The 26079-nt window shown below is 33.3% G+C and overlaps 4 protein-coding genes across 4 annotated transcripts; 2 read left to right on the plus strand and 2 right to left on the minus strand.

The window, feature by feature from the left end:
- Nucleotides 1-1981: 1981 nt before the first annotated feature.
- Nucleotides 1982-3997, minus strand: LOC120114783 (inactive protein kinase SELMODRAFT_444075-like). The gene is made up of 5 exons (XM_039135567.1): nucleotides 3856-3997; nucleotides 3100-3254; nucleotides 2935-3029; nucleotides 2759-2828; nucleotides 1982-2715 (listed from the first exon to the last, which is right to left on the minus strand). The coding sequence occupies exons 1-5, from the start codon at nucleotides 3995-3997 to the stop codon at nucleotides 2119-2121; spliced, it is 1059 nt and encodes a 352-aa protein (XP_038991498.1). The 3' UTR covers nucleotides 1982-2118.
- A 641-nt stretch (nucleotides 3998-4638) lies between these two features.
- Nucleotides 4639-6806, minus strand: LOC120114840 (protein NDL1-like). The gene is made up of 10 exons (XM_039135621.1): nucleotides 6701-6806; nucleotides 6413-6510; nucleotides 6180-6268; nucleotides 5986-6046; nucleotides 5817-5903; nucleotides 5654-5731; nucleotides 5492-5548; nucleotides 5345-5400; nucleotides 5113-5248; nucleotides 4639-5013 (listed from the first exon to the last, which is right to left on the minus strand). Exons 2-10 carry the CDS (start codon nucleotides 6506-6508, stop codon nucleotides 4792-4794), a joined length of 882 nt encoding a protein of 293 aa, XP_038991552.1. The 5' UTR covers nucleotides 6509-6510; nucleotides 6701-6806; the 3' UTR covers nucleotides 4639-4791.
- Nucleotides 6807-10580: 3774 nt separating this feature from the next.
- On the plus strand, nucleotides 10581-20130 carry LOC120114841. Its single transcript, XM_039135622.1, has 8 exons — nucleotides 10581-10585; nucleotides 17300-17557; nucleotides 17647-17757; nucleotides 18658-18726; nucleotides 18852-19004; nucleotides 19317-19394; nucleotides 19480-19599; nucleotides 19683-20130. The coding sequence occupies exons 2-8, from the start codon at nucleotides 17351-17353 to the stop codon at nucleotides 19863-19865; spliced, it is 921 nt and encodes a 306-aa protein (XP_038991553.1). The 5' UTR covers nucleotides 10581-10585; nucleotides 17300-17350; the 3' UTR covers nucleotides 19866-20130.
- Nucleotides 20131-23213: 3083 nt separating this feature from the next.
- LOC120114800 lies at nucleotides 23214-25756 on the plus strand. Its single transcript, XM_039135578.1, has 3 exons — nucleotides 23214-23372; nucleotides 23615-23811; nucleotides 25334-25756. The coding sequence occupies exons 2-3, from the start codon at nucleotides 23621-23623 to the stop codon at nucleotides 25518-25520; spliced, it is 378 nt and encodes a 125-aa protein (XP_038991509.1). The 5' UTR covers nucleotides 23214-23372; nucleotides 23615-23620; the 3' UTR covers nucleotides 25521-25756.
- The last annotated feature ends 323 nt before the right edge of the window (nucleotides 25757-26079 follow it).

Here is a 26079-nt window from a genome sequence, read left to right on the forward strand (position 1 = left end):
GTTCAATAACCTTTTATATAATTTACCCTAATTTCTAACGGTGGTTTAAGTTGGGGGACCATATTGCAAACGGAATAAATGTTGGGGGACTGAATTGCAAGTTTTAAAAGTTGGGGGACCTAAATGCAAGCTTCAGAAATATTCAGTGACCATTACTATACTTTACCCAAAAAAATTTAATTTATTATGTCATCTTTAAAATTAATTTGGGATCTATGACAAATGTTACAATATATATGAAACTCGTCACGCTCCTATTACTAGTTTGTCCAAATAATAAATTTTTTTATTCAAACTCGTCACTTCGACGTGATGAATTTCAAATCACTAAAATAAATACCATAAATTTCTAAATAATTTATTTTGTGTCGTATATAACTAAATAATTAACTCACTTACGATATTAAACCAATTTTACTTGGTTAAGGCTCATTGCCATTTAGGGCTGTTCATTCGGTTAATTCGGTGGCAGACCGAACCGAATTTTCATTAACCGAATTAACCAAACTCTTTTTCTTTAACCGTTAACCGAACCGAATAAATTTCGGTTAATTTTCGAATTAATCGATTTTTTTTAAAATTTTCTAATTTATATAAAAATAAAATATTTTTTAATTCAAAAAAAATTATAATTAATTTAAATAATATATAATTATAAAATAAAAATTTTATATAATTTTTTTAATTAATTAATATTGATTTAGGTTTAAAAGTTATTGGATCTTAAATTATTAATTGGGTTTTAAATGGTTTGGGATAAGCTCATATGTTATATATAATATATATAATATTTTTAATTAAAAAAAACAGTTTACAATTAATTTAAATAATATATAATTATAAAATAAAAAAATTATATAAAATTTTTAATTAATTAATATTGATTTAAGTTTAAAAGTTATTAGATCTTAAATTATTAATTGAGTTTTAAATGGTTTGGGTTGAGCCATATGTTATATATAATATATTTAATATTTAAAATTTAATTTCGTTTAATTTGGTTAATTAATCGATTTCGAACCGAATTAATCGTTAACCGAATTCTAAAAATTTTCTTAATCGTTAACTGACCGAATTAATTCGGTGGCCGACCGAATTAACCAAATTAATTTGTTTTAGTCGGTTAACCGAATTAGTTCGAAAATTTGAACACTCCTATTACCATTGGACTAGGGTCCAACACAAATTTAAGGACAGTAACTAAAGTTGTGTTCAACCGTATAGATATCGAATCAACAATACATATTCACATGAGTAATATAAATCAAATAGCGTGAACCTAATTATTTTTGTAATTAAAAGAATTATTGTTATTTATAAAATATTGAAATTCGAACACCGACGACTACAATAATAGTGATTGAATGTTTATTATAAATAATTGGGAGTATTTACAACATATACTATTTAATAATTACCTTAACTTAACAAAAAAAAGTATTTGTAAAAATAAATTCAACATATAAACCAAAATATTATTTGAATTCGCAAAAATTCAAAAAAAAATATTTATAAATATATAAATTCATAATTTAAATTATATATCAAGGTGAATCAATTCAAATTTAGAGCATGCTCTAATCAAGGATAAATATGATTTGAGTTGGGTTAAGTTTTTTATCCACTTGAATATTTTATTTCTCCAATTGTCATATGATTCCACCCGGATTTAGAAAAGCTTCACTCAATTTAAAATTTGACCTAATTTAAGATAAATATTTACACAACCCGCACCCAACACAAATATATAATTCTCGTTTTCATTAGAAAAGATTATATTGTTATCTCCGATTTGATTGAGAATTTGTTAACTTAAACTTGAACTTAACCTAAACCGAACTTTTTTTTAATTTAACTTTATAAGATTGAATTGAATCTAAACTCGTCGATTCTAAATCATATGCCTTAGTTCTAGAGATGGTAACGGGTTAGGTTTTTAGTCAATCCGACCTGACTTGACCCGAAAATATACACCCTCCATCCGACCTTGAGAACTAGCCAACTTGTGTTGCTTCACAGCATGACCTGACCGTCGGGTAAGATCCCTTTATGAACAGAACCAAATCCGCCTTCAGCCAAGAAATTCAATTGTGAAAAGCCATTGGTACCGCATATCAGTTAAGCATACGTGAAAGACCGCGGAGGGTGCCCGAATATAGGAGTCTTGTGTTGACATATTGAACATAATGGAGGAGGTCTAGGAGGAGCATTTCTTGACTGTGAGAAAGCTTCAAGTCTGTGATTAAGGACCCCGAGATCAAGTTCTCGATTCAATGCTGGTGATGTCTCAAACAAAATGCTCGATGTTGACGTTAGAGATGAATCGTTCGATCTCTCTAAACCCTTCCCAAGATGCAATGAAACTGTTGTAGGAGGATCTAGCTCACTGTTGGAGTCTGAATCCGATTCAAATGGATTTCGGCTTCCTTCACTAAAGAACGAATGATCTTTCTTCAACCTCTCGTATAATCCATGGAGGAAAACCGGTGAGGCTTCTGGATCGGAACTCGATATTGACGACATTCCAACATTGGTAGCAGTCGGGGGCGATTCATGTTCAGGACTGCTGACAGGAGTCGAATATGGCCCTTTAGTTTCATCAAACAGGCCATGCATGCCTTTCCTATATCTAGGAGATGTTTCTGATTCAGACGATGACGGCCATTCCACTTTAGGTTCAATGTTCGGTGATCCGACCAAATTCAATCGAACAACCTCCGCCCAAGTTCGCTTCATCACGACAAGATTGCATTTCAGCTCTTCGCTTCATCACGATAAGATTGCATTGCAGCTCATTCAGGCAGTGCTTCTTCTCGTGTTTAAAGTGTCTGTGAAAGGATTCGAAAGCAATTATAACTAACAACTTGAGTAATTTGCATGATCATACATAGCTAAAACCATGCAAGAGAACAAAGTTTACATTGTATATATTACTTATCCAATATAACCCAGTTGGATCGAGCTTTCTTCGCTTCGGCAGCAACGATTCCGTGTGGCGACCCGGGAACGATTTTTATCCTGACCTTCACCTGTAAGCATGAACATAAAAACCTGAATACCAGCAACAAAGAACTTAAGAACTAAAACTAATCTGCTAACCTTCTCTGGGTCATAAACATCTTGCAACTGAAGAATCCTTTGGGAGCATGAATCTGCAACATCTTGTTTTCTATCTGAACTAATTCCAGAGATAGACTTCAAATTACCGGAGGCGCAATCACTCGTAAATCTCGAAATCCTCCATATCTTTTTGGCTGAGAATCCATTGGATCAAAATGAGTTATCATCAAACCTCATTTTCAGTGCAACAATCATGAATAACTTAAATTGATAATTGCATATTAAGCTGATAGCAATGAACATGACTTAGCCTAGATGATTCAAATGTTTTCAACCGGAAAATAATTTTGATTAACGTTCTTTCTTTTGAGTCATGGATGCTAAAGTGGCCATTTATGAGCAAACCAACAGCTTCAACAAAGGAAGAAAGGAACATTTGTGCAAATAAACCACAAGCTCTATAAGGTTTCAAGATCCAAACTTTGGCTTAATGAACATGATCTTCGCCTAAAGGATTCGAATGTCCATTAATTTCGATTAATGTTCTTTCTTTTGATTCATGCATGCTAAAGTGGCCATTTATGAGCAAACCAACAGCTTCAACAAAGGAAGAAAGGCACATTTGTGCAAATAAACCACAAGCTCTAGAAGGTTTCAAGATCCAAACTTTGTTCAACAAATGCTATTCAGTCCCCAAATGATGATATTTTCAATACCTAAAATTTGTTGGCAAATTCTATAAAACAAACAAAGAAGTGAAAGGAGATGTTTTTATGAGGGAGAAAAGTAAGTTACTTGAAGATTGAGAAGGAACAACAAGAAGCAGCTTAACGCAGTCCCCAGCTTGAACAACATGACTCAGAGACCAGAGCAGAGCATTCCTTGCTGCTCTAACAGCAACTATCACGGTTTTACCACCCAAATCACATTTCTCCATCAAAACAAAGCTCTTGGTAGAAAAAAATTGCACCTTTGGTGATTCAAAACAACAAGGTAAGCTCTTTTGTCTCTCAGAAAGACAGATTTCAGGTACTTCGGATGCAATAAAAGGAACATGTATTAGTTATTATTTCACAGAAACCGAGGCTGCCTGAGCTTTCTTTCTCGTCGGAAACAAAAGGAGTTGGCCTAATTTCGGAGACCTTTCTTCAGCTGCTTAATCATTGATACTCGTGCAGTCGTGCTCTTGATGAAACTACAAGGGGGTGATTGGCCAAATATATTTGTTTTACAGAAACATAAATACAAAAGACAAAAGGCAATGGGCTGTTTAAATAATTTTGAACTATTTAATAATAATTACTCAATCACTCTATTATAATTCAATCACTCTATTATAGTTATTAGTGTTCGAACTCATAATCTCTAAGAACAACAGTTCCTTTAACCAATGAGATAAATTTATTCATTCACATATATCCGAATTTGTATGAAATTGAAGATCAAGACATTCTGAAATATTAGTAATATATAATATTTACTTAATAAATCAGATAATGACATATGTTATCGATACAATAATGAATATATTTGAAGGGATGGATATCCATTATTGGTTGCTACAAAAGAATGAATCCATGTTTAACCCATTATATTCTTTTAATTTCTTGCTTCTGTATCTACAAAGCCGAACCCTCCCACAAACTGTGCTTCTCTAACCTTGTAGGTTTTCGTTTTCCGACGACAGAATCGACCCCCCCAAACGAGTAACGAAAGGAATCCCGTCCGTCGTTAAACTTTGAGCGACACACGGGTCTTTATTGGCTTTAGCTTCAAGCCCATGCTTTCGGGAGAGAGAAGCTCCGGTGAGATGCAAGATGGACTTAACGGACTCCTCGGGCTACCAGTTAGTTGGCATGGCCTGTACAACCCATATCGCATGAAGAAGTATTCCATCGGTATCAGCATTGCATGCGGCTGTTCTTCGGTTACCATTGATCCACAAGCCTGGACCTGCAAAAGCAAAAAAATCCACTTTGCATCGTTCGAAGTCGTAATAACAAATAAAAAACTATAGTCGTCCATGATTACAAAGGTAATATTAGTACTTACCTCGACTAAGGCACTAAATCTTCCATCCAACTTGGATGTCATGTAGAGGGCCTCGGAGTGAAAAGGCGAGCTGTCCCCGACAAATATTAAGGTATGGCATCTTAGCCTCTTCAGCCCACTGGAAAGATCGGGTCTTCTGCAAGTTTCCGAATACAAACATTCAATCACTACAAAATTATATATTTAGTTTAACAGAGAAGTAATATGATACCGAAGCAGTCTCTTATCGTACCTGTTAATTGCTTGAAGAAACCGCATCACATTCGATGCATATCTCTCGTCCAACAACTAAGAAAACAAACATGCAATATGAATATGTCAACTATGGGAAATTCAGTATTTAAAGAAGGCAAAAGAACAAGAAATGTTAGTCACTAACTCTTCGGCATGCTTGGACTATATCCGACTCGGGAATTTCGGCAGTACCACGAACTTCCTGTTACAATATATAAAAATCCCATTATTCAACATACCCAGGAAGCGAAAATATAACAAAAAGAAACTTGGAAGATAGTTTACTGGGAAGGAAACAATAGGATACCTTGCTAAAGTAACGTTGAAGCAAAAACTCTTTCAGCAGTCCACACATTCCGTAAAAGTACAACAAATTTGACATCACCTACAGATTATAAGTCGATTTAGTTAGACGATAAAAGTTTATGCACAAATAATGTTAACTATAATCAACAATCTTAAGATCGAACCTTGTTATAGAACCATTCAGTCCAAGAAGGTGCTCCGCATAGAGGGGATACAAGTATCAAACCAAGTACTCGTATTCTGTATTTCATCTGCGATGCAAAATCTTTTTCAATGAACTTGCATTGAAAAATTTAAATATACTGCTCAAAAAGATTTCACGAGGAAACCTACGGCAAATAGAGTAAGAATGTAAGCCCCCGCTGTTACTCCCATGCACATCACTGCACCTAGCCTGAAAAGAACCCCAACTATTAAAACTCCTTTTCAACTAAAATACTGACCAACCAAATCCGATGGCTCTGATAAAAAGCGCGATGGTGGCATCAACTAAAAAGTCTTGTAAAAACAGTAAAGAATAAGATTACCCGAAAAAGTTGAGAACCTCAAGGATCTGATCAGCCAAGTCGTGAACAGAATGCGGAGAAGTACTTTCACAAATTGGAGCAGCTCCCAACTGCAAGAACTCTTGTGAGAGTGCCAGAAAGGAAACTATGTGAATAATTAAATCCAACAACCGATTTAGTTTGTTACGAGGTGATAAAATAGCCCGTATAGAATAGAATAAAGCAAACAGGAATATGCCAACTAATTTACAGACCTCATGACCAGGAGGACTAATATGGTAAATGCAGAAGTTGTGCAGCAGCAGGGAGGCGGCTTCTGGACAAAAGAACAATCCTTGGAAACAAGACATATCTGAGAAAAAAAAGTTTCACAAAAGGAACAATGTAATTGATAGAAAGCAGATTTGCAGATAAACGCCGACCAAGAGGAACAAATGAATATGTTCTAATGAATTTCTCTCGCATTTGGTTTAATGAATAAAAACATCATATAACCGGGGAAGAAGCAAAGGAGCTATGGTATTTGACAGCAATATACTCACGGTTCAATGCCAAATCAGGATACGTGATTAGTGCTGGCTTGTCTTGATCCCCATATACTATAACAGACACAGAACCACAAGGCGTTGGTACACGATGTTCCTGGCAGATGTTTGCAAGGAGCACGGATTATGAACAGATATACAATGCATAGAAATCAACACAGAGAGAGCTAAGAACCACAATTAAGCATATAGAATATATGCATTCGAAACTTCGAGTACCATAATGTTTCCCTAAGTTACAATTTGTTAAGCAACAATAGCTTTCAATTACATAAGACAAATCATTTGTTTCATGTAGCCCTTAAAAAAATGAAGACAAATTATTCATCAAAAGCACATCCCACAATTAAAGGGGTTGATCTCTGGTCTGTTGAAAGTAAACCATCTTTCAGTTGGAGCATACGTAAAATCTTGAAGGTTAGAGAGGAAGTGCGACCTCTATTCTCAGGGATTGCAGACTGGGGGAAGGTTAATGCTCATTGGCTGTGGCAGGAGATTAGGGGGATGACAGTGAAGGTGGAATGGCACAAGGTTGTTTGGTTCCCTATGCACATTCCCAAGCACTCTCTCATTGCTTGGATGGCAATCCTTAACAGATTACCTACTGACAGACTTATCCGAATGGGGATTGGGGTGGACGATAAGTGCAGGCTATGTAGTGTTGAGGCTGAGACCCGCAACCATATCTTCTTCGAATGCTCATACTCGAAAGCTGCTTGGGGGATCATCACTCGACTGTGTAATGTTGACAGAACAGTGGGAAGCTGGGATGAGGAATTAAGCTGGGCGATCTCTAGATTTAAGGGCAAAACTTTTCTTGTTTTTATACTTAGAATAGCCTGGTGTGCATATGTATATTGTATATGGGAAGAAAGAAATCATAGGCAATTTAGGAGTAAAAGCAGAGGCATTGATAACATTGTGAATTGTATTAAAGAGATTGTTAGGATGAAATCTGTTCGTATAGCCATAAAGAGTAGCGTAGTTAACAGGGATATTTGCCTAGCTTGGGGAATTAGCTCCTCCTAGGAGGTGGGTGCTGTTTTTGGGCATTGTATTGTTGTAAGATTGAGTTCTACTGTTTCTTGGATAATAATATGAGGAATTTATAAAATAAAAAAAAGCACATCCCATGTGCACACATCCTCTTTTAGTGAAATCCAACTGAACATGAGCTTTGTAAAAGATTTAAAAGAATAAAAAGACAGGTACACGAAATGAGTGATTCCAGATATTAATCATTGCATTCTTCAAAAAAGGGAGATTATAGTCTAAAAGGAGAGCATGGGATGATGGAACCTCCCACATTAAAAGAAGACATTGACATGTAAGAAAATGTGATTTTACAGAATGACTGAATAGTTGGAAGAATCCACTATCCCATCCTCTGTTGTCATCACAAGCAACAACAAAGAAAGAAGGAAAGAATCTCCAATCGAGCAAAGAAACCAAAAGTAAAAGCAGGTAATTTCAAAGGCAAGGCAAAAGTAACAACAAAACATCAGAGTCAAATATTTTGATATATATATATATATATATATATATATATATATATATATATATATATATATATATATATATATCAAATGCAAATGAAACCCATCTCGTCAGAGCCTCGATATTGAGGAATTAAGTTAAAAATTCCACCCATTTTCAAGAAAGAAATTATTCTCATAAAACTAAGAGAACCAATTCAACAATAAAAAATGCAAATCCCCCAGCTCACCAAAATGTGTAAAACAAATTCGACCACGTAAGGAATGCATAGATCCAATGAAACCCATTTCGTTAAATTTCTCGATATTGCAGAATCGAATTCGTTTCGACCCAAAACTAAAAACCCAATTCAACAATGCAAAATGGAAATGCAAAAGAGCAATGAATGGGGTGAAAACCTTTCCACCAAGATATATCTTTTCAGCAACGAGAGGAACGAAATCGTTGGAATCAGCCATGGCTGTGGCTCTCTCTCTGTTATTTTCAAACGGAGAAAGAAAAGAAACTCTGTTTTCTTCCTTCGATAAATATGAAAGACTCTCTTTTGCTTCGATTTTGAATGGCTTATAAAAGCGATTCTCTCTCTCTCCCTCTCTCTTATTTATTTGAGAAAATAACCTCAGTAACTCAAAATATCTTATAATATATGATTTTAATTAATTTTTTTTGAATTTGTCAAAATGACCAACTAAATCGTAATGTGATCGATAATTCGCAACGCGATCTCCGGTATCGCAAATCAGTTTTCAGATTCGCAACGCGATTCTGACTATCGCATTGCAATTTTTCAAATTCGCGTTGCGATTTTTCGACTATCGCAATGCGAATATGTAAATCGCAATGCGATTCTGACTGTCGCAACGCGATTCTGACTGTCGCAACGCGATTCTGACTGTCGCAACGCGATTCTACTGTCGTAACACTGAATTTCAAATTCGCAACAGGTTTTAGTTTCGCAACACAAATGTTTTGGGTATATAACTACGTAGCAGAAACAACTCATAACCTAAATCCCTAAATCGCAACTCATTTCATCTCCATCTATCACTCTCTCCGGCGACATCCGTTCCTATATCCAACGACATCCTTCCCCATCCGGCAACAGGTTTTAGTTTCACAGCTTGTTTGTTTAGTAAATTAATTTACAATAATGAAATCATCTAATGTTGATCATGTTTGGATAGATTTGTGTTTTGGAGGGTCATGGGAGAATGTTCATGGTGTTTTACAATATATGCATTTACCCATGAATCTTCAACTAAAACTGTCATTAAAAAAGTTAACTTATGAAACTCTAATGTTACGTGTTACAAATAAATTGAATTTAGAGCCCTTAAGTGGATTTAGGCTATCTTATCAGAGAAAATGTAAAGTTTATTTGTTAACCGACAATGAAGATGTTGAACGATTCATTGCTTACATTAGTGTTTCGCAAGATGATATTACATTATATGTTGTTGAACCTAGAAGTAGTGAAGTTGGGTCAGTAGCGGGTAGTAATCAACTAAGTTTTTCAACCCCAGTTTATGGTGCTCAAAATTTAATGGTTCCACCACAATTTCATCACCAAGCAAATTTTGTTTCATCGCATTTCAAATACCAAACACAATCTCAAAACCCATAACCTTTCCCTAATCCAAATCCCAATCAACTTTCAGCACCAAATTCCGGTTTTCGTATTAATCAGTTAGACGATGATGAGCCAACAGAAAAAATTGTGAGTACTAGTCGGTATTCGAAATTTGATCTTGGTCAATACCCGGACTTTGATCTTGGTCAATACTCGGATTTTGATGATGTTTCAGAAGAAGAAACAGACCCTGCGTGTAATGATTTTGATATTGATCAATACCCGAATTTTTATGATGAAACAGCCGCTGCCGAGGAAGATGTTGTTGATGATAATGAGGAGGAAGTTATGACTGTGAATGAACATGTTGAACATACATTCTGTAATTCATATAACCCTGAAGAAGAAAAAGAAGAAGAATAAATCCCCGAAGAAAAGTCCCCGAAAAAATGCCACGGGAGTATAATTGGAATATGCCAGAATTACTTCAGATACCGGAAGAAGAGTTGGTAAAAATAACAGTTGATTGTTACACAAAAATTATTCGTATCAAGAAAGATGATTGTTTTGATACAAAGGAAGACTTGAATATAGCTTTGTATACGAAATGTGTGGAATATGGCTATCAACTAAAAGTTAACAAATCAAGCAAAGATCGTTTCGAAACAAGGTGTATGATTGACAAAAACTGTACGTGGCGTATGATTGCAAAGAGGATAAAAGATTGCGAAATGTTTCAAGTTAGGACTTTTATTGATAAACATACATGTTCAAGAACCCAAGTTTTTCCTCACCATAGACATGCAAACAAAAAGGTGTTGGGTGGCTTTCTGGCTGAGTTAATGTTTTTGAATGGCAGGGTATATCGGGGACATGAAATTATGACTGACATGAATGCTCGGTTCAAGATTAGTATCTCATATTCTCAAGCTTGGAGAGCCAAATGTTATGCCTTGGAATTGTTGAGGGGGTCGCCAGAAGCAACGTTTGCCCAACTGCCGGCTTATTGTCACAATTTAAAGCTGAAAAATCCTGGGTCGATAACTCATATCAAAACAGATAGAGATGGACGCTTTGAGTTGTTGTTTATCGCCATTGGTGCTGCGGTTAGTAAATTAATATAATTTTGTTGACTCATTTTTGTTAGTTACATGCCGGTGGTCATGTATACGAAGGTGGTCATTTTTGTTAATTTGGTGCTCCCGCCCAAAACACGTATACGCCGGTGGAAAATCAAACCATATCTCTTCATCACGACGTTGTATAGTCTCTGGTAGATCGCTAGTCATGGTTTGAAGAAACAGATGGGTCAACATAGCATCTCCACCCGGATGTTGTACTTTCAGCCATGGCCCGAAGTAAGTATCCTCAAATATTTTTCTTTGTGCAGGTGAAAGCTTCGACGCAATTGTTTTGGCCAGGCTTAATTTATTTCTTAAGGTCAATTGAGCCGAATAAAAGTTCTACAAAAACAATAAACATACCAAGTTAGATATACCAAAAACTACATTGCGAAGATATACCAAGAACAATAAACATAAATAGTAGTAGTTTATTCTTCAAACTTAAATTTGCAACACTGTGAATTTAGTATTTGTCTTTGTTTTTTTGTTGAAGTAATGCAATTTATTCAAGTTTCAATTTGCAGAAAAAGAATAGTTTCTGAAACTTAAAATCGCAACACGAAAATGAAAATCACAACGCGAATTTGACTATCGCAACGCGAAACTAAAATCGCATTGCGATTCTGTCGTTGCGATTTTCATTTCGCGTTGTGATTCTCGGTTTCAAATACTAAAATTGAAACTTGAATGGATTGCATTACTTCAACCAAAAGACAAAACAAAGACAAATACTAAATTCACAGGGATTAAAGACTAAACAGTTTAGCAGTATTGGCAGCAATCGAATGAATTTAATAAGCAATCTAAATGAAATGATTAATCAATTATTGAAATTACTAGTAAACTTATCATCAATTTCAATATGAAAAACCTAATAATAATGCAAAAATTTTAAAATAAAAATAATAAAAAAAACTAATACTCGGTGGTTGATTTGGTTGATTTTCTATTTCTGACCGTGAATGATTGTGAGGGTGGCTCTGAGAGATGGAGATAGACGGATTTCGTCGGAGATGGGGACGGATGTCGCCTTAGAGAGTGAGAGATGGAGATGAGACTGAGTTGTGATCTAGGGTTTTAGGTTATGAGTTGCGATTACGGGATATACTGTGGACGGTTCAGTGTTCCGATATATTAATATTCGTATTTGAAATTTGAAAAAAAATACGCGTTGCGATAATAATGGCGCTTTGAAAATCGTATTACGATAGTCAGCATCGCGTTGCGACAGTCAGAATCGCGTTGCGATAGTCAGAATCTCGTTACGATAGTCAGAATCGCGTTGCGATTGTCATACTCGCATTGCGATTTACATATTCGCATTGCGATAGTCGAAAAATCGCAACGCGAATTTGAAAAATCGTAATGCAATAGTCAGAATCGCGTTGCGAATTATCGATCGCATTGCGATTTAGTTGGTCATTTTTGCAAATCCATAAAACATTGATTAAAATCGTATATTATAAGGCATTTTTGGTCACTGAGTTTATTTTTTCTATTTATTTTTATTTATTTTATTTTTAAAATATTCTTATTTTTCATTTTTATAAACAGAGTTAGAGGCGAAGCCTCCACCGACGCTTTACGGGATAAAACCCAAACGGATTTACTTCTTTTAACCGCACTTCTGGTATCATCTTAACCCTCGGTTAGTTATTTAGCGGCTAAACGTCACCGTTTCACCCAAGCGAATATATTCTATTTACCTAAATGGGGTCGTTTTGTTGGTGAACTTTTTTTGGGGGTTAAATTATGGTTTTTGTCCCTTTACTATGATAAATTTTGGGTTTTAGTATTTATACTTTAATTTAGTATTATTTGCTCCTTTTTTAATATTAGTTGGTTTATATTAGAGGTGTAAATGAGACACCTATTCTTATAAGTTATTAAAGTTTGAATCAAAAAAATTTAAATTCGATTTGATAATTATTAAGTTTAGCTCAAATTATCGGTCAAACTAGATTTAAAACATCATAATCTCAATTCGAATTGCTCGTGAGTCTGATTGAATTTTTATGATTTTAATATATATTTTTATATGGTTAAATAAATTTCTATCCTTACTATTTATATTATTGAATATGAATGAGATTATTCAATTTTGAGTTCGTACCAAAATTGATAAATGATTTTAATCCAACTCAAGCTCGAATAACTCGGTTAATCATGAATGGAGCCGAGTTTGAGCACTGATGTTAAAACGAGCTCGATCTTAGTATCAAACCACGAGTTTTCCAAACTGGAGTTTGTCATTATTTCAGCTCAACACAATTACAACCCTAATTTAAATAATTAATACTATTGGATATTCTAACTAAATTGTCGAGGTAATGTTTTTAAAAATACACTTTTAACTGATCATAATGATATGGATTATTATGTTTAATCGAAATATTCAATGTTTTTAAACATTTGAACTAACTAAAGGGATCAAATTATATCAAATAAAATCAATTGAATCTTAGTTTAGTTAGCGTCATTGTTGGTGCAACGACTATGAAGCCGTGGATTCAGGTAGGGATTGATTGAGAAGGATGACGAAAGCTTTTTTCTTAAAAAAAATTTAAATTATCGTATAATTTAAGTATTTTATATCGATAATATAAACATGTAGTATCCATTGATTTAGGATTTTGTGTGGTTATGAGTAGTTTACATACTGTAAAATTTATGTCAAATTAAAGTATAGGGATTAAAACTTAATTTTGAATTTACTACAATGGGCTAAAACCGAATTTGACATTTTAGTTTCTTCGTTTAAATATTTAGGAAGAAACGAGGTTAATGGTTATCATGTGGGTTTCAACTAAAAAAGTGATTTGGCGTTTCAGTAACGTGTAACTTTGTCATTGGGTGGGAACTTTCGTGGGTCCATATTTAATATTTTTTATTTAACACAGAAAAGGAGTGATTGGCGCCGCAGTGATGTGTACGTCTGTCATTGGATTCTTTATCTGTGGGTCCATATTATTTTTTAGGGTAAAGTGTAGTAATGGTCACTTAACTTTTATGAAAATTTCATTTAGGTCCTTTAACTTTTAAAACTTACAATACAATCTCTTAACATTTAGTTTGTTTGCAATATGGTCCCCAAACAGTTACTTCGGGGACCATATTACAAACATACTAAATTTTGGGGGACCATATTGCAAACGGATTAAATGTTGGGAGACTGTATTATAAGTTTTAAAAGTTGGGGGACCTAAATGAAAAATTAGAAAAGTTTAGTGATCATTACTATACTTTACCCTTTTTTTATTATCTACTCAGTTTCAAGGTTTTGTCTTGATTAATCCGGATCGATCCATATCGTACACTTAATTTTGATGGGTAAATGTCATAGCGGTAATTTTCTGCCTACACAAAAACTTAAACTTGCATCTTGCTTAAACGATATCAAGTTGTTTACCATAAAAATCAATCCCGTCAAGTGGATCCATATTTCTTTTATTTTTTAATAGACATTCATGCATAAATGGGCCTTTGAAGTTGCAATTCGTGGCGTTTTGCTTTGTCGTTCAACCAACTCAAAATTGATTTTATTCGATCGACAAAGAATAATTTGTAAAATATTCATTATTTTTAAAAAATTTAATTAAATTAATATCTGATTAACTCGTGACACATAATCAATCAAGAGTTCTATATAATATATGTTTTATATGTTAATAAAAACGTGACATGAATTCAATTATCTTAGTGGTTAAAATAATGGATTTTATTTTTAGAAAATTTGGATTCGAGCAACAACGATCGCAGCATAAATGATTGCGAATTAATTTGCTTTTATATTAGAATTGGATTGAAGTTTAATCATTATTTTCAAAACTTAACTTTGATTTTGTATTGATTCAACTTAATATTATAAATATTAAAAGATATAATAAAATCAAATTATAAACAATAACCTTATAAAATTTACAGAATCTTAATTGTTTTTTTTTGAGTTTATGTTAATTAATTACTATTTCTACTTACATAGTAAAATATACATATTATACCATTATTTAACATCCACAGATATAAAAATATATTATACTAGAATTTACACAACTTTCATATTTATAAATATTAAAAATCTATAGTTGGTATTATAAATATAAAAATATAATAAAATAATGTTATAAACAAAAAAAAATTATGAATTTGATTTATGACATAGATTTTGGTGTTTGGTGACATTATTTCTAGGCGCTGTTATTTTAAAAGACCCTAAAAATTCATTTGTTGGAATAGTACCTTAAACAAAATTAATTAGAAAAATACTATAAGTTGCTCACGTAGGAGGACTATCTCGGTCCTACAAAACACGTTTATGGACCTCGTGTTTTATTGGGCGCTTACGTGGATATTTTAGGGGACCTTGCGTTTTGGTCCAATGAGCAAATTATGATAATCAATAACATAAGTGACTAAAATTTAATAAATTAATTACACAAATGATTGCAATGTAACATTTTTAAATATAATGAATAAAAATGTACAAATATATAAGAAAAATGATCAATTATGTAGTTAACCCTTTAAATTAATTTTACCCTTAAATTAATTTTACCAAAAAGAAAACCAGAACTACGTGTTCTCTCAAATCCCATTCGTTGAACAAGGTGGGCCCCACCTTTCAAACCTCAAATCGACCAATCAGATGCATTGAAACACGCATGTTTTTTTTTTGGTTATCAATGTTATTACATTTAGTCTCTATAAACATTTTTTATCAACATTAATCGGTAAATTTCGCAACATTTCATTTTTAGTCATCGTGATGATTTGTCACTACGTATCGTATGATCAAGATTACTGAAATTGAGTAAAAGTTCAAGGACTAGTGTGAACAAAAAAATTAAAGTAGGGATGAATTCAGATTTCAATTGGAAAACTGAAGACTTTAATATGAATTTAATCCACCTTAATGTTTAATGATGTTTCACTTTCGTCTCTATCGTATTTTCACATTAATTTAACTCTCGAAATTATTTAATTGTATCATTTTATACTCTGTCTCTAACTTAAACATTAAATTATAAACCCTAAATTGAGTTCAAGGTTTACAATTTAGAGATGGTTGGGTAATGCTTTAGGGTTTAGGATTCATAAATTAAGATTTTAAATAAGGGGTAAGGTATAAAATGATACAATCGAGCAACTTCAAAGGCTAAATTGATACGAAAATATGATAATAGCGAAAATGATAAATTTGATCTACTATAGCGACAAAAGTATATAGAAAATAGATATTATAATTGGTGACAAATTCACAAATAATTTTTAGATATATATATTTATAATAGAAAACGAATGGGCACAAATAGTAAAATAGATAGTGAACTACCTTAAATTCGAATCGAATTCAACCTCAACTTTTTCATTTAAAAAATTCACCCCCGAGCCTAAACTTAAAAGGTCGGGTTGAAACTTATTAGGTTCGTATATTTTGACCATTCGTAGTTTAAAGACCAAATTAGAAAATATTGTTAAATTGAATGACTAAAAGTTGCTTTATCCCAAAAATCTTTTCCCGTTTAACACTTCAAGTAACACTTGGAATCTTCCATCATTTTCGGTAAAAATTAGAAAAAAGGCTTAATGACAAAATAAGTGCCCAAACTATATCCACTTTTACAAATGGTGTCTAAACTAATTGTTGTCTCATCCAAGTGCCTAACATTACAAACATTACCCATTTAGGTTCCTGGGCCGGTAATGGTGTTAATTTTCCCGTTAGATGAAACATGTCACAACCTTGTAATTTTTAAAAAATTATTTAAAGTTAAAAAAATTAAAATTATATATTTTTTAAAAAAACAGAAAACACAAATTTTGAAATAAATTCAAAACTTTGAAAACCTTTATTTCAACCCATAAACCCACACCGACAGCTGCCTTTTGCTGTCGACAAAGCTCCACTCGACCTCTCCTCCTCCCGGCGACAAAAACCCCCATGAAATCGTGGCTGATCGACAATGAATCAACATTTTAAACCTCCAGAACCCTAGGATTAAAATCACGATTATATGCGATTTCGACAGTCAATCTACAAAAAATGAGACAGTGTACGAGTAGGAGGATGGTAGGGACAACATCGGTGGGGTGGTCGTGGCCGAAAAGGGCGGTGGTGGCGGATTAAGGTTAGGATTTGGGATTTTAGGGTTATTTTATAAAATAAGAAAAAGTAATGTTCTTTTATAAATATCATAACATTTTATTTAAAAATAAATTTTAAAATCACCAGATTTTGACACATGTCACTTAACTGGAGAAATTAATACCGTTGACGCCCTGAACACCTAAACGGTTAACGGTTGTAACGTTAGGCATCTAGATGAGACGAAAATTAGTTTAGGCACCTATTTCAAAAAAATGATATAGTTTGAGCACTTATTTTGGTATTAAGCCAAAATATAGAGCTTTTATAAGAACTCATCTAATCAAGCATTACACTCAAAGAGAGATCAAATGGGGAAAATGGAGCAAATCATGCTTCTTTTAATCTCAGTTTTGATATTATCAACAGTGTTGCCCGTCGCTCTTTGTGCCCAGAAACCAGTGGCAGCTCCTCGGAAGGAAGACATTCCGTACATCAAATGTCAGGTTTGTGAGAAGTTGGCATCACAGTTGTATCAACAAGTTCAATCCAAACAAGCCCAGATCTCTCCCAAGAAGGTAATTTTTAATCATCTGGATTCGCCTTGTTTTCTGTGAATTTCCCTTTTTGAAATTCTGTTTTTGATTGGTGTTTGGTGGGGTTTTAGATCTCAGAATATCAGATCATTGAGATTGCGGAGAATGTTTGTAATTTGAAGAAGGAGGAAGCTGATTGGATTTTGAAGATTGATATAGTTGAGCAAGGAGATAAATTAGAGGTAAACGATTTCGCAGTGTTCTGAAATAGTTTTTTAAAGAATTTCTGCGCTTTATTGTAACATATTGTTTGTGTTCCGCCCATGGACCCTCGGCTCAACTCAAAAAACTGATTTTTTTTATTCGACTCAAATTGACTCCAAATTGTAACACTCGAAAAATTTCAAGTTCGAGTTGAGATATAAAATACAACTTGAATAACTTGAAATTTTTAGTAATTAGTGGATTTATTTTTAAGTTTGAGTCGAGTGTTCGATTTTGTTTGTTGAGTATCACATATGAAAAAACTAAGAAGAAATATATATATATATATTGTACATTATTATAAAAAACCATTTAAATTAGAATAAAATAATATTATAATATTAATATTTACAATGAAATTTAAATAATAACTCGAAAACTCGATTCAAATTTTATAAAATTTCAAGTTCGAGTTATAAAATAGTACTTGTCAACTTGAATAATTAGAATTTTTTTTGACTCGTTTCGATCGAACATTCATCCCTAATATTAGTGATGGGTTACCTTGAAAGCCTCCGCATCCACGATAAAACTTCATTTTGTTTCCATCAAGCTGGTTGGATGACAGAATTCGGGTCATAAACACTATTTAGAAGTATATTTGGATTAATTTTAGTATTTTTCATCAAAAAATGCCTACTATCTCGTATAACTAGAAAGTTTTTTTTTTGAATCGATTCGATCGAACATTCATCCCTAGTATCACTGATTTGCTTATGAAATTATTACGAATGCATGGGTGTGTTGATGGAAAATCTTAATGTATCGATGACTGGACTGTAAAAATAAAAAGATTTAACTTTTAACTATAGGTGCCTAATTGTCAAACTTCCATTAATCTTATTATGCTAACTCAAGGAGTTTTCATATATCTGCAGCTAGTTGAACAGGATGCCGAAGGGATTTGCAATACAGAGTGTAAAACAATTGAGAAAACTTGTCAGGAGGTTAGATTTTAATGACATAAACAAATTGTTCATTTGTAACTAAACGTTTATCTTCGTAACATCGAACTTTTCGGTGTTTCGTTTTAGCAGTCGTGTTCTGAGATTGTTAAGTGGATGCTTATGAGTTTTTGTTTCCTGTCTCTTCAGGTTATGGGTATTCTGATACCGATGTTGCTGAATATATATACACTTCGAAGCCTGATATCGAGTCACTGGCGAATTATCTATGTAAAGACCTAACCAAGGCATGCAAAACCAAGCCTCCTCCACTACCAAAGGTAATCCTATACTTTTTTGTTGTTTTCACTAGGTCATATATCATCTGCTTCGTGATCGTATGGCTGTAAAGTTGTTATTGATTCTTGTAAAACGGTTCATATCCATGAACATTAGAAAACATCACTTATGTAGCGTTATTCGTCTTTGATCGATTCTTGACACTCTCTCACGAAACAACTGGGGTTTTAAACAAGATTGTGGTTATAATGTTGGATTACAAGCTCCATTGATGAGATTATCTTTTACATCTGGTGTGAAGAAAAGACGGGCCGTTTATAATCGAACTGGTTTCTTGTCGTTCCTACATACAGGATAGGATTCCGGGAGAACCTTTTGTACCCAAACCAACTAAAGAAGCTGAGATGGAAAAGATGTTACGATCCATGGAGGTGACTAAAGATTTATTGCTCGAGTTAATACTATTATGTTTCATGCCTGATGTTTTATTTGATCTTTGTTTTATTACGGTTTCAGGGCATTCCGGGTGCACCGAGCATGAAAATGTATTCAAGGGAGGAGCTGATGAAAAATAATTTTGGTTTAGATGCTGACGATGATGATGATGATGACGAGGATGAATTTCCATCAAATCTGGTAATTATCAAAATTCCACAACGGATTAAAGTTTTCATGCGATTCTTGTTTTGATTGCTTGTTAATCTGTTTTCTTTCGACAGGGAAAAGCTCTGAGGAAAGAAGATGGTAAAAAAGGTGATTGGAAACAGACGATCTTCAAAGGAATGAAAGATGCCGGCGAAACACTGAAGAGACACGCAACCAAGGTCTCCTTCAGGGTACAAAAATGGTGGAAAGGATTTAAAGCTGCTCGATCAAAGGCCACCGGCAAGGTCGAGCTCTAAGATGTACCTCGAATTGTAAGTGTGAGGAATACAAATCGTTAGCACGTTTTTTTTTCTTTACTTTCTTCCGATGCATTAATGTGTCGGAAGAAATCGATCGCTAAGATAGTCGAGGAAGTTTTTACGCGTCGTTCCCCGTCTTCCGGGAAGTTTTGATGATTTCCTTTCCATCCGTGAGACTCTGTTGGCTAGTGTCACAAGTAGCAGACTTTTGTTTTGCTGATGATAATACACACAGATCTGTTGAACTCTTCTTTTCTGCTTTGTTTTAATGTTTTAGCTTACTAATGCTTACTTGCCTCCCACTCGCACTAAAAATTGGCCTTAAATATGTTGTTTATGGCCAACTGAGTCTTAATTTGATGGGTAAATTACGTATTTAGAACCTAAATCAATTTTTCAAAATTATACCTAACATTTAGATTTTGTTTCATTTTAGTATCACGCCGTTAATAATTTATCGCGTTTAGTATATAAACTATCAGTTTTGGTCTGCTTTAATACTAAACTTTCAATTTTTTTCAAAACTTAACACTAGATTTTGAATGGGGTATTAAAATGAAACAAAAATTAAACTTTAGTTATGATTTTGAAAAAAATCAGAGGTCTATGTACCTTTGAAAATAAATAACGTGGTCATCATATTATTTTTTCTTTCAATGTGACATTCGAGCTCGGAAAATAAATTCAATGTGACCTTTTGACCAACGTTTTTCGTCGATGACCGTTATGATACTGATTTGGCAGTCCAGGGTGGCAGATTAACGTGGCGGGTGACATGGTAGATGGGCTAGATCGGTAAATATAACATGGCAAATATACTGTTACGTCAGCACCGTAAACTTACACATTGTAACGATCAACGACAAAAAACGTTGGTCAAAGGGTCACAATGAGACCTCTTATATATTTTTGCTAAATTTTAATGAAACAATATTAAAAAAATTACTTTTTACATTAAATTAAATATTTTTTAATTTTTGCTAAGTAGGTTATCTCTTAATGTTTCATTTAAAGTTAAAATAGTTCATTTATGAATATAAACCATTATACAATTGATAAATTTACAGAATACTATACTGTGTATGTATGTGTGTATGTATATATATATATATATATATATATATATATATAAAAGGACGGATTTAGAAAAAAAAATTTGGAGTGTCAAATTTAGAAATTATATAAATAATATTTTTTAAGTGAGAAAATTGAATTTTAAAATTATTGTTAAATATTTTTAAAATACGAGGTCAATTTCTTTTTTTAAAGGGTGTGAAAATATTTCTAAAAAGGGTGTCATTTCTTTCTTTTATATTATGTATATAATTTATATGGATAAAAATGAAAGTTTTGAAACATTTGGGGCTTAATATATATACCGGCGGGGTGTATATATACATATTTATTTCACTTGGAAGAGGTCATTGCCTCCTAAATTTTTTATTTAATTATTTTCAAGGCCATTATTAATGTTGAAATTTAGTAAATTAACCCTTGGCCCCTCCCATCTTTTGGTTTTAAATATATCTTTACTTCTTATCAATTTTATAATTAGATAAATTAAACCTCTGGTCTTGTTTTTCGAGTTTAAAGATTTTTTAGGTCCTTGTCAAATTTGAAATTAGACAATTTATGCCTCAATCTTTCAATTATATTTTAAATTAAAAAACTTTCCATGTTTTAAGATGATTTCTTTATATATTCTCTATTTTATTTTTTTATTTGTTTTTAATTTACTTTTGTGATAAGCTTTAGAAATATCTTATGTATTGATTTAACAATCAACCATAATTTAATTTTGGTTTAACTATAAAATAAGTATCCAAACTATTAACTTTTCACGAATAGGTGCCTAAATTATCTTTTGAATGATCCATGTGCCTAACGTTACCACTTTATGTGCTCAGGCCTTAACTACCATTAGCATTCTCCCTAAGTGACACGTGCCATATTCTGGTAATTTTAAAAATGGATGTCCCTTTTTCCCATATGTATGGGGTAAGGGGGAGGTAAGATAGTAGGTTACCCCCAACACCAGGTTGAGAGCAGCTTCCGTAAGAGACCTCCGAATTATGAAATGCCCTCCGTGGGACTCGATCCCACGACCTCAAGGTTAAGAACCTTGTGCTCTACCAACTGGTAATTTTAGAATTTATTTATTTTAAAAAAACATTAAAAATATAATTATATTTATAGAAAAACTCTAAATGCCCTCTCCTGGACTGGAAAAACTATACCGAGCTAAACTTTTTTGTACCAAAAAAAGTTATGTGTTATACCAAAGATATATGGTTGATAAGATTTTAGGATTTACATAGTACAAATTGAAATTTGATATTACTTTTCAAAGTCCAAACTCATTGTCACCAACAATGTAGCATCAAACTCAATCACTAATCCATTTTGTAATAATGCAACCTTTTTGCCATCAATGTGACACGAAAATTAAACATGACATATTATGGTCTTAAATCAAAGATAATTATATATAAATAAATTCAAATTTATAATTTTGAGAGAACGTGGATCGAACTAAGACATATTCTCTAAATGAATAGATTATTATGTTACATGTTCTACTTCTACAAGTGTGTATTATTTGAATTGTTAGTTAAATAGGTTGGTAAATTGTCACTTTAGTAAAAAAAAAAAATTAAAGGGTAAATTACATTAGATGCCATTGAATGATCATTCTATAACAGTTCAACAAATTTGATGATAATTCTATAATTTTTTAAAGTCCAGTGGCCAAATATCATCTTGAGCATAGTTCAATAGCCAAAACAATCATTTGAACATAATTTAGTGACTTAATGGATTAATGGATTTGTATGACACCAAGCGATCTTAGTGATAAATTAATTGTTGTTATTCTTCAAGATCTTAGGTTAAATCACCAAGAATGTTATAATGTGTTTAATAAATAAAATAATAAAATAATGCGTTTAAGTTAAGAAAACGATAAATTTGGTCAAAGGACCTAAATGATGGTTCATATTCAAAATTCTTCTTTGAACTTTAAAATATTCTAATTAGTTCTCAATGTAAGTTGTAGATTTGGTTAAATTTCTATATGAGCCCAAATATTATATGTAAATTGTAGATTTAGTTTGTATTTTTCAATTTTATGGTTTTAGATCTTGTAATTTACTCGTATTGTCCATATATTACTTCATTCATGATTGAAATATCAAATTTTGAAAGGTACATGGACTAAATTGACCAAATTAGAGTTAAGGGGTTAAATTCATAATGTTGGATTAGTATAGGTATTAACCATAGTAATACTGTTGAAATTACAAAGTGACCCCTTCAAGTTACATAAACTAAAAACAGAACCTCAAATAAAAGCCCAAAAAGAGGCCATTAGCGAACGAATACACTGAACCCAAAAGAGCGCGCTCTTCTTTCCAATGTAGGCGACGATAAGCCAATACCAGTCCACCTTCCATTGCCTTCCATCGACAACGCTGTTTATTTCATGTTCAACTTCTTTCATCAAAGGTGAGATTCAATTCCTTTGCTTAGATCTGCAATTAAATTGATTTCAAAGCATCTCAGTAATCTGTTATTCTCAGATCTATCGATTTCCAATGCTTGATCACTGTGCAATCTATTTGTTTCCACTAATTTTTGGTGCTTATTTTAGTGTTTCAATTAGCTGATTTCATGTTTCTTTAGGTTTCCTGAATTGAGAGGCGGAAATTTTATTATTTAATTGTTTCTATGTTTTGTCTGTGAAGCAGGTTTTGATGGCGTCAAGATTTTCAAAATTGAAGCAGTTGCAATCTCAGGCGTGCCAAGCGTCGAAGTTTGTTGAGGTGAACGGAACTGCTTACTACAAGCAGTTGTTGGAGCAGAACAAGCAATACATTCAGGAGCCGCCTACAGTGGAGAAGTGCAACGAGTTGTCTAGGCAGCTTTTTTACACTCGCCTTGCTAGGTATCTGTTACTAGCTGATCGGAAAAACTTTGAATTCTGATTTGTTTTTTTCTTGTAGTAGGCCGTTAGTGAATTTTCCTGCATCGAAATCGATTAATGTATACTTTTGCATGTTAGATTTCATTTGTTTTAGCTGACTTGATTATTAGTTTATGGTTTTCTCTTCCATCATCAAAAGTTTTGAGCAATGATATCATGTATTAGATGCTAAATATTTGTTTGTATAGCTCCCGTGATTTGAGGCTATAAGAACAAAAAGGATTGAAGTATGCTTTATCTAACTGACTGAAGTAGCGGATAGCATATATGGTGAAAGAAATATTCTAGATCTAGTTCAGCTCATCAATCAAGTTGTTTCGTAGTTGTACTTCTTAGGCACAAACCAGGAGTTTTTTCCCTTTGTTTTGATAGAGGTGGCAAGGGGTGAAATTGTTATTAACTTCAGTGTGAAAAGTGAAATCTTGCAGTGGTTATATTTCCAGTCATATAGTCAGGGGCGGAGTTAGAACATTTATTTTGGGGTGTCAAATTTTAAAAAAATTATTTTGTGGTGTCAAAAATTTATTTTGGGGTGTCAAATTTTAAAAAATATATATTTTAAGGTGCTAAATTTATAAAGTTCAAAAAATTTTGGGGTGTCATTTGACATCCATCGTATAGAGCTGGCACTGCCAGTGCATATAGTTGTAGCCTGTTCAATGCTGCTCGAACAAACGATTCTGTTTTTCTTTTTAATTTACACACACACGTGTGTGTGTATCTGGTAATTTTGTTATGGTATGAAACTTTATCCGGTTGTTGTTAGTAGATTTGGACAAAATGATATTGCATTACTTCAGGCATGTATTTGATTACACCTTGTGCTTTGACATTGTTTCTTATCGAGCCTGCAAAATTACTCACTTCTAGAGTACTGTGTTCATGATTCTCTCATATTTCCATAATTAATCGTCTATTGTTCATAAATTCTACCTTTTAGAACACTGGTGTTCCTGGTTTTGTTTTTTGTTGCAAAGTTTGTGGATGACGCTTGTGATTAGGATTCTGGTCTAGACTACTAGATATGAATTTTGTTTGCATGCTAATAGGAAACTTTCATGGCCGCAGTGACTTTTGAGAGAACATTTTTCGATTGGAGAACTTGGATTTTTCGTGAGTGAAATTCTTGCTGTTGAAATTGAACATCCTCGGGTTAACTTTTACTTCATACTCGTGAGCAAGAATTTAGAAACCATTCACTAGAGAATTCTCGGGATAAATGTCATTTTGTTACTCCCCTCTCTTAATATGTGGCTCGTATTTGGGAGCTTGCTGGTTTCATCTTCGGTAGTATGGGAAGTAATGGATTGTTTTTTGGTAACAATAGTCAATGATTACCTATGATTATATGAATTTCCATGTTATATTCTGTCCATTATAATCAAATACTATATTAGGTTACTCTATGGAGGCTGTAATATCGGCCAAAAATCAGAATCACGAGTGCTTATCTTAATGACTCCTTTCGATTCAACTTTTGCAGTATCCCTGGCCGTACGGAGTCATTCCGGAAGGAGCTAGATTATGTCAAGCACATGTGGAAGAACAGGAAAGAACTGAAAGTCGAAGATGCCAGTATTGCTGCTTTGTTCGGATTGGAGTGCTTCTCGTGGTTTTGTGCCGGTGAGATAGTGGGAAGGGGTTTTACGTTCACCGGTTACTATGTCTGAAGGTGATTCAGGCAGGAACGTTTTACGGGGAGTTGATGTGTATGCCTTGATCATCGTTTGCACCATTTGAATTGCGACCACACCGGTCATGAGAGTTTTGAAGCTGAGAAATCAGTGATTAGCTTGATAGCCTTAATAAATCTTGATAGAGTATGTTGATAATAATCCCTTGCTATTGTCTCATTATCTCTTGATAACTTATTACGTTACACACCTTATAAACACAGCCGCTCGAATTCAAGAAATAAGAACAAGACTAAAAGTGGACTCTAACATCAATGATTATAAAAGAACGTATAGAACTTAAAACTGAAAGTTGTTGGTTAGCTGATTTAATATTTGTTTCGTTTCTTTTTCTAACATTTTGGTGGCCGCAATTCGTTGGGTGACATGTAAGCAAGGCGCTCCAAAAGTCACCCAGCTCATGTGTCCCACGTATATAAGTGGACTTCACCCTTTTTCTCATTTCTTGTTCGAACAATATTTAATTAATTATTTTAAGAAATTATAAATCAAATAAAGTGATATAAATATTTTATTATAATAAAATGATATTGAA

The sequence above is a fragment of the Hibiscus syriacus genome, unplaced genomic scaffold (genome assembly GCF_006381635.1).
Source record: "Hibiscus syriacus cultivar Baekdansim isolate YM2019G1 unplaced genomic scaffold, ASM638163v2 tig00110247_pilon, whole genome shotgun sequence".
NCBI classification, from domain to species: Eukaryota; Viridiplantae; Streptophyta; class Magnoliopsida; order Malvales; family Malvaceae; genus Hibiscus; species Hibiscus syriacus.

Coding starts and splice junctions, on each gene's coding strand:
- LOC120114840 (XM_039135621.1), bottom strand. CDS start 6,508: ATGTCTTGTTTCCAAGGATTGTTCTTTTGTCCAGAAGCCGCCTCCCTG. Junction 5,904..5,985: donor ACATTCTTACTCTATTTGCC/GTAGGTTTCCTC, acceptor TTTGCATCGCAG/ATGAAATACAGAATACGAGT. Junction 5,249..5,344: donor TTTCTTCAAGCAATTAACAG/GTACGATAAGAG, acceptor GGAAACTTGCAG/AAGACCCGATCTTTCCAGTG.
- LOC120114783 (XM_039135567.1), bottom strand. CDS start 3,997: ATGGAGAAATGTGATTTGGGTGGTAAAACCGTGATAGTTGCTGTTAGA. Junction 3,030..3,099: donor ATGTTTATGACCCAGAGAAG/GTTAGCAGATTA, acceptor TCATGCTTACAG/GTGAAGGTCAGGATAAAAAT. Junction 2,716..2,758: donor TTATCGTGATGAAGCGAAGA/GCTGAAATGCAA, acceptor ACTTGGGCGGAG/GTTGTTCGATTGAATTTGGT.
- LOC120114841 (XM_039135622.1), top strand. CDS start 17,351: ATGGGGAAAATGGAGCAAATCATGCTTCTTTTAATCTCAGTTTTGATA. Junction 19,005..19,316: donor AGCCTCCTCCACTACCAAAG/GTAATCCTATAC, acceptor TCCTACATACAG/GATAGGATTCCGGGAGAACC. Junction 19,600..19,682: donor ATGAATTTCCATCAAATCTG/GTAATTATCAAA, acceptor TTCTTTCGACAG/GGAAAAGCTCTGAGGAAAGA.
- LOC120114800 (XM_039135578.1), top strand. CDS start 23,621: ATGGCGTCAAGATTTTCAAAATTGAAGCAGTTGCAATCTCAGGCGTGC. Junction 23,812..25,333: donor TTTTACACTCGCCTTGCTAG/GTATCTGTTACT, acceptor CAACTTTTGCAG/TATCCCTGGCCGTACGGAGT.